The sequence below is a fragment of the Uloborus diversus genome, chromosome 5 (genome assembly GCF_026930045.1).
Source record: "Uloborus diversus isolate 005 chromosome 5, Udiv.v.3.1, whole genome shotgun sequence".
NCBI classification, from domain to species: domain Eukaryota; kingdom Metazoa; phylum Arthropoda; class Arachnida; order Araneae; family Uloboridae; genus Uloborus; species Uloborus diversus.
This window is the reverse complement of record NC_072735.1, coordinates 18,293,169-18,301,711: the sequence shown is the minus strand read 5'-3', so window position 1 is coordinate 18,301,711 and position 8,543 is coordinate 18,293,169. Positions and strand designations below refer to the sequence as shown.

At 33.9% G+C, this 8,543-nt stretch overlaps 1 protein-coding gene across 1 annotated transcript in view; it reads right to left on the bottom strand.

The window, feature by feature from the left end:
* Positions 1-8,176, bottom strand: part of LOC129222013 (prohibitin-2-like) — a 58,295-nt gene extending 50,119 nt beyond the window's left edge. Inside the window, exons 1-2 of the mRNA XM_054856431.1 lie at positions 7,906-8,176; positions 4,153-4,234 (exon numbers count right to left, since the gene is read on the bottom strand). Of these exons, the coding sequence (XP_054712406.1) occupies positions 4,153-4,234; positions 7,906-8,047 (224 nt within the window). The 5' untranslated portion in view covers positions 8,048-8,176. The remainder of the gene's footprint in view (positions 1-4,152; positions 4,235-7,905) is intronic.
* Between the last annotated feature and the right edge of the window lie 367 nt (positions 8,177-8,543).

Sequence of the window (8,543 nt, the reverse complement as noted above, 5' to 3'; positions counted from 1 at the left end):
TCTACAACAAGCAACATTAAACAAATTAATATTAAATTATTCAATATGAATTTCACATCATGCAATGAATTAAATCTTAGAATCAATATAGGTGAACAAAATTTAAAATCCATTTGGAAGCACACTAAAATATTCTGAAACATACATTTCCATTCTTCATTTTTGCATTAGGCTGCGGGTACATAATATTGTTAGGATTTTGGAGAATCACTCATATTTCAAAAATGATCATACACATATAATCTTCATCCCTCCTTTTTTTTTGAAAAGCTGTGATTGCAGTCGATTTGCCACAGAAATTTTTCTCAAAATTTTTATCACTGAAAATCCTCATTTTTGAGGGGAATTCTATTTTTTTGATAAAAATTTGGGAAACATTTATTTCTTTAGGGAGTTGGGGAAAAGGCATCAAAAGTTAAGAGTTTCTCGAATGAGTCTGAACGAGAACCTACACCTATGAAACATGGATTAAATAGCAGATTTTGGGAAAAGAAATGTTTTATGTTTTAAAAAGTCTCAAGTTTTGTAATACCATACCTGCTTGCTTTTTTCAAATGAAAAAAAAACCAATGAAGATCAATGCTTAAAAATTATAGGAAGCTAGAAAAACTTTTTGCTCAGCTGATGGATATTTTGAAACAAGTAGATTTCTTTATACTACTGCTTTATAATTATAAAAATTAAAAAGATTAATTGCAATTGAAATGATATGCCAAATCATATAGCTACCATTTTCAGAATATACACAAGAAATAAAACAACAATGAAGTACATAATTAAGATTTTTGCACATTTCAAAGCAGTAACAAAGTTATATATTAAATTGGAGTTTTTTTTTTTAAAGATTATTTTGTATTTTGCAAGCAATAACTTTTCTTTAAAAAAAAAAAAAAGAAAAGAAAAGAAAAAAAGAAAAACCTATAAGTTTAAGGGAACAACAGAAACTCATGGAAAAAGTCATTATAAACAAATTTTATAGAATTTTTGATTAACAAGTCACAAGTATATCCAAAATAAAACTTCATCTTAGAGATTAAAAAATAATAATAATAATACTATTTATATGGTTCATTTCTGCGGTTAAATCCTGTTTTAACAAAGTCCAAGGGGCCAGCGAAATCTTTGGGAGACTGAAAATAAAAAGACTTCACAAAAAAAAAAAAAGATCTTTGCCTTCTCAACCTTTTTTGCTTTGCGGCACACTTAAGAAATTTCTGGATCAACGGGGCACACTTAACTTAATTTCGAAGTGGTAATATAGAACTGTTTTTATCATTCACTGGTAAAAATACGGGGGGGGGGGGGGGCTTTTTTCATATGAATAAACCAATTATAACAAACATTTAAATTCATTTAGAAAGCAGAAATATTTCGAATGTATTGAGGTTGATTATAAATAACAAAACTATAGCTATTTACAGAAAATTACGCTTCATGTGTTTCAAAGCATTTCTGTCAAACATGTCATAAAAGTGCACACTGCAATTAAACGATTTATCAAATAATGTTTCAAGAAAGAAGCAAGCAAGAAATTAAAACCAAGCTCCTAACTTCCGTTTGACACTAATTTTTGCAAAGACGTTTGATGTTCGGCTCTATGCTGGAAAGAGCTATACGAAGTTCTTGATCCAGGCTCTTTAGAGATGATCTCTTACTGTTTTTCATAAATGCGAGGGATGAGAGGCTGAGTTTGCAAAGATATGTAGTTGAAAATGGTAGCAGCACATCAATAGCAATACAAGAGATAGTTGGATACTCATTTTTAACAAGCAACCAAAATTGGTCCAGAGGCACTTCACTCAACTTAAGTGTAAGAGTACGGTGCTCTTGAGGTCCATAAATTATTCTCGCGCCTCAAAGAAAGGTCTTTAACTGATACATCCGCAGAAGAAGAGAATGGATCGCGAATCCAGTCATACTGTTCCATGTTACTATTCTTAAAATAGTGCTTAAACGTGTCCTGAAGTATGACTAAATGTTCTTCCACCACATTCAGCAGCTTTTCTTCCATGCCATCTTCTTCACATACCATGTTGACGGTCCGTTTAAACATGTCCAACGAACTACTCTTCACAGCTGAATTTTTGATTTGAACCCGTTTGGCTTGGGCTTGTCCATACATGTAACCCAAATTCTCTCCTTGTCCTTGCATTTTCCGATTCAATTCGTTAAGGTTTTCAAAAATGTCAGCCATGTACGTTAGTTTTGCCAGCCAATATTTGTCTTGCAAGAAACTGGCGTACTGTATTTCGTTTTTTAAAATCAAAACGTACCTCGTCCCTCAATTCAAAAATTCTTGAAAGTACCTCATGAAAACCTCATGAAAGCCAGCGAATCTCTGTATGAAGAAGTAGGGAGTGGTGATCTGCCCCCATTTCTTCACAAAGTACGGAGAAAAAGCGAGAATTACGCTGCCTCGATTTTATGAAATTAACGACTTCAACCAAAGCTGACTTCAGCTCATTTGGTAAGTTCTGCCATGAGAGCTTCACGATGCAGGAAACAGTGTATGATTTTAATTTCTATTTTACTAAGTCTCAGAACCGAGCTTTGAGAAGCTACGATAACAGGAAATTAGTATCGGAACTGGACAAGAGGAAAACAAAAGCTAAAGCTGGGGCTGAAATTCCGGGGGGATTGGGACGATACTCCCGTTTGCGAAAGATTTAGAAAAAAATTTGTATAATTAGTTGATTTCCTGGAAATTAAAATCCGTTTTCAAAAACTGAAAGTAATAGGATCACAAGAAGTTTAAAAGAGGTGGGGCAGCAAATCCCACCTCTCCCCTTTTTGGGTATGTCTTATTGCACATGATCGACAGGGTAAATTGAGAAGTTACAGAACGATACAAACGCTATTCGGTTGTAACTTTAAAATAAAATACGTCAAGGCTCTTTCTCTTTATATAACTACGAAAATACCGCGGCACACCGGGTTCTTTGTCGCGGCACACCGGTTGCGAAGCCCTGCCTTAAAGGACTTGCTTTTAAACGCGACAAATCTTTAAAATGTAGTTAATAGCTTATTTTCTCGTAAGCAGACTTGGATAAAATGAAAAGTTTTCTGCGAACACAAGTCCTAACTGGAAAATTTTCTGCAAATAATTATTCTGTCTAACTCAGCCTTGAATAAAGAATTAAACTTATATTCAACTATGAAAGGCAAAGAAAAAGTACTTTAAATCATTTAATTTTTTTTCCTACAATAACATATAATTTGTGCTTATTTTTCACCAACTGAAGAAAAGTGCCAAAACCATTATTTTTTTCACCCATGTGCTTTAAAAGGCATTAACAGAAAAAAAACTGATTTTTTAAAAAAATTCTCTTTAATTTTTTTTTAAATTAATGTTAGCAGTTTTTAATGCTAAATTAACTCTATAATAATTGATAAAAATTTAAAATTAAATATTAGGCATAATTAATGAAATAAACCTTAATTTTAAGTCTACATATTGTAATAATTATATTAAAAAAATAAAGTGATTTAAGGATGCATTTACTGTTTTGAAGACTTTAGTTTAAACTGATTGAAAATATTGGATATATATCAAAATATCGGATATATTTGAAAATATCGGGATATTTTCAAACCCTGGTTGTGGTGTCAAGAAGTTCACTTCAAATGTTATTAAAGAGCAAGGAACTAGACTTTTTTTCTTTTTTTTTTTTTTGACACTTCAGCTCCAACTACACACTTATCTATGACTGGGAATATGCTCTAACTCTGGCAATTTTACTATTTGTACACCCTTTGAGCTTCAGATTTAAATTTGCGGAATTGTCACTTTTATCATAAAAAGCAGTATTAAGAAAAATAATGCCATAGTAAAATAAAAATATTTTGTTTTTTTTCAGTCTTTTTGATTTGATAAAGCATTTTTAGTTGAATTATTTTGCTTTTAAAATTATATGAACAAATTGTGATTTTTTTCTTTTTTTTTAAATTTTTTTACAGGAATTGATGGTTGGAGCAATAGTGCTTTTTTAATCCATTACATAATTCAACATTTTATAAAAATATGCATACAATGCGTCACTTTTCGGAGGCTATGTAGTTAATGATCAAGTGGTACAAACATATTAAGTATCTTTAGGTACAATAAACCCCAAAAGTCAACTGTCTTTTCGATTTATATATAAAAATTATTACCTGAAATGTAATCCCTCACTGTAAATGTCATCTTTCACTCCTCCAATACGACTAAATATGATTGATCTGTGACCACCATCAACTGTAATGTAAAACTATATTTAAAACAATTTATTCTTATATACCTTTCACACAAGTTCAAAAACAAAACCTTTTACTAACTTTCAGTTACTAAGTGAAGGGAAAATAAAGATAGTGATTAAGGAGCTGAAACTTTTGTAAATTTTATAGTAATAGGACTAAAAGTAGAGCTTCTTGAATTAGTTGCAGATTAGCCCACTTACATTTTAAAGGATAAACCAAGATACAGTCGAACCTCGTTAAACCGCCAACCTTAGTGACGGGCCAAAAGTTGGCGAAATTCGAGGGTGGCGGTTTAACGAGGTTTCTCCTATCCTTCATAAATGCATTGTTTTAAGAAAATATAGTTAAAAATATGTATTTTTCTTCCCAATTGATCTTTGAATCATAATAGAAAACGGATACTAAGACAATAAATAAAACAAACACAAATATTTAAAAGATAAACTTACTGGCATGAACCAGTTTAATGTTTAAAAAAATAACTATCTAAAGTGCTTTTTTTTTTTTTTTTTTGTCGGGTACAACTCATCCACATTTTTTTCAAGACGGAGTACATTGTTAATCATTTCTCTGTCAGTTTTTCGTTTTGTTTGAAGTAGAGTCTAAGTTTTTTAACGTAATCCTGTGCTTCTTTCCCGGTGATTTTTGGTTCTGATTCCTCTTCGTCACAATCCGATTCGCTGTGGTCTGATACTTCGGGAGCTTTGAAAAAATTAACTATTTCTTCATCTGTCAACACTTCAAATATTGGCTCGTCATGGTCAATGTTTAAAAATTCATCCGCGTTCATTTCAAGGCTAAGCACCTCATTCGCTTCTTGAAATGTTTCATTAAAAGCTGTGATTGCAGGGTCTTGAAAAATCTGTTGGTCAATATTTGCATCGGCTCTTACCAATCTGGTATGTTTCCAACAGTTTTTGATTGTGTCCTCACTTACACAGTCCCAGGCTTTTTTTGCAAAAAGTAAATTGCATCTTTCAACGTAACATCACATTTACGATTTTCATTTATATCCTCCACGGCCTTTATCAAAAAACCGTCTGTAATGGGCTTTAAACGATTTGATGATGCCAGCATCCATTGGTTGCAGAATTCCTGTGGTGTTCGGTGGCAAAAATTCTATTCTCACATTAGAGTTTTTTTAATTTGTGGCATGGTGCATTGTCGAGAATTAGCAGTACGTTTCTTTTTTGCATTTTCATCGCGTTGTTAAACACATTCACCCAGTCCGTAAATTCAACTTCATTCATCCACGCCTTTTTATTGAAACAATACTTCACATCGAGTTCCGGACGAAAATTTTTGAAGCAATGCGGCTTTTTCGTTTTACCGATGACTTCTAAAAGTCGTTTGTCGTTTCCATCAGCATTTGTGCAGTGCACAGTTGTTATCCTTGTTTTCTTCTTCTTCACACCTTTTTCGACTTTATTTGAAATCGTTTTGTAGGGCATCATCGCAAAAAATAATCCAGATTCGTCCATATTGTAAACATCTTTAAAGTTGTACTCTGCAATTATTTCAGCTAGCTTTGTTTTCCCAGCATTAAGTTTTGTGACATCAAGTGTGGCAGTCTCACCGTGATGAGTGTGCAAACACAGGCCATTCCTTTTTTTAAATCGGTCGAGCCAACCGTTACTGTACGAAAAGTTTTCAACGTTCAGTTCTTTTCCAAAAATGTTTGCTTGTTCCTTTATAACTTCATCAGTCACAGCACCGTGATTTTCGTTCACTTGGGTTAGCCACATGAGTAGAGCTTTTTCCAAATTTTCGTGCTTCCCAGTTTTTATCTTCTTGACTGTATGTAATGATTTCTCTAATCCTCACCACTTTTGTTTCTCTTGCAGAATATCTCCAATGGTTCTTCGGCTAACTTTTTTTCCCAGAATATCGGAGAAATGATTGGCAATAGATTGCTGGCTTGCGGCTTGATTTTTTCCCTTAAACTCACAAATTTGAATTTTTTCGTGCACGCTTAAGATAGTTTTCGACATTTTTACTCTGCGAAATGAGAGAACAGGATGTTATAGAATGCGGATACCTAAAACAACATTCGTTTGCAAAACCTATATAAGATGTCAAAGGTTGAGCCTCACCCCCTCTCTCCCATAAAGCCCCAAACCAGATCCAAGAAGGGGTGGAGAATAGCTGAGTAAAGGCGAAATGTCAAAATGAAGAGTAGAAACGTGGAACAGCTGATAAGCTAAGGTTAAGAATTCTTGGAGACATTGAAAACAATGTTCCTTGGGGAACTGAAATTCGCAGGGGACGGACGGATTAATGGGTAAATGGCCATAAAGTAGAGGTGGAGCTGAATGTTGACAGAGAGCGAAAGAAAGCTGGACAATTACCTGGTGACTAATCTAGGGAAATTTGTTAAGGGCAACACATTGTGCGCAACAAGAAATAACAGGTGCAAGTGATGGCATATGCATGATTTCTGCGTACGTAGTCACGCTCTAGTAAATGGTTTATCTCCTACTTTGAACTGCCTGACATTCTTTGAATACAGGGTATTGAAAAGTATCCATTGTACAGTCTATCTTCTCTAGTCCTGCTTTCAATATGGCGGTTTAAACAGTTATTTTAACATGCTGAGTTTCCGTGGAAAATCAATGGCGGTTGGCGGAAAGCGAGGTGGCGGTTTAATGAGGGAATTTGTACTACATTCCAATACGGAGTGGTTTTCTTTCAGTCTTTCTTGGCGAACTAAGAGGGTGGCGGTTTTTCGGATTTTTGAGGGGCGGTTTAACGAGGTTTGACTGTAGTTTTATCTGTCTGAACTACAGAAGAGAAAGATATTCAGCCGATCATTTTAGAAGGGGACAGTGGAAATTTAACAAACTTGCTTGGTATGATTGTCCTAAAGGTCACCTCTAAATTAGTGTCACATCATTCGGCTTTTCCGAAAACCACAGCCACGTCTTATCTCCTAAGTATTATTGTCCTAAGTTTTTATACCAAGTTTGTATTTAAAAATTACAACAGAAATAGGGAGTATTTATAAAACTATAGAGAAGGTTAACACCAAAAGTTCTTTATATGTAATTTTTTGCTTCAAAGAAAATCAAAAGTTAAAAATTCTTTAAAACTCGAAATTTTAGTGTCCTTGGTTACGTCAATGGAAGGACGAAGATCACAGACGTTGGCAACCCTGATAGTATCCTTTCCTTCACCATTAACTCAAGACTACTAGAAACGGTTAATGAGCAGTTTCTAGTAGACTCATGTCTGCTAGAAACTGCTCATTAACTCCATTTGTCATGTTAATTTTACATATTAGTCTTTTTTTTTTGAAACCAGGACGCAAGAATGGACGAATAAAAATGTGCTCTAAATTTCTATACCTGTCTACTACATGTAGCAAACACAAGAGTGATCATCTCTCTCCACCTACTCCCCCCTCAAAAAAAAAATAAATAAATAAATAAAAAATAAACATATAAAAAAGCGCATAAATACAAAAGAAAACAGAGAGCTTTAATAAACATATATGCATGTTAATCAATACATTTATAAAATTAAAGAAGTGATGTAATCCCAAGTTAAGCTACGTTAAAACAATTTTAGTAAATCAAACTTCGTTCAACATTTATAAAAATAAAGAGACTAGTTACTTGGAACAATAATGACATTTTCTAAGCATTTAAACAGTAAAAATTAAGTTTTTACCGGTATACACTGATTGTGTAACTCCATAAGCAAGACCGCCAGCGGCAATTAAGAGTTTTATTCCGGTAGCTATTCCACCGCCTCCTCCACCACCGGGAACCTTAGAAAATCGGCTAGCGAAATCTTTTAATTGCTGAGCCATAGTTTTGTTAAATTACAACTTATTTTTACTGAAAACTATGCAAATACAATTATCAAAAATAAAAAGGACTTCGCACGTTTGTTGGGCTGCTATTTGACCCTAAACTTAGCTGCCATTTTTAATGGCTAAAAATGATATTATTGAGCAACGTAACTAGGTGGAGTGGTATAATAGTCGTAGTTGACAATACGATTTTCATTTAGAAAGGAAAGTAACTATAGGTGGCGCTGTAAATAGGATAGAAGCAAATCCCATATGTTAGCTAATGGGATACTTTCACGTGACGTCACAGCAAATTTGTTTTGCATAGAGTCCCTATCAGAGTTGCGACAACGCGGCATCATTTTCCTATTGGTCGAAGACCGCCTGAGGCAGTGTTTCTTCTTCTCCCGTAGGAATAACATGGAGCGTATGACAGTGCTGTGGAAAAACCCAGAATCTGGAAAATTAAAGGTGAGTCCAAGATTTTAATGCTCATATTACTGTTCTACAATGT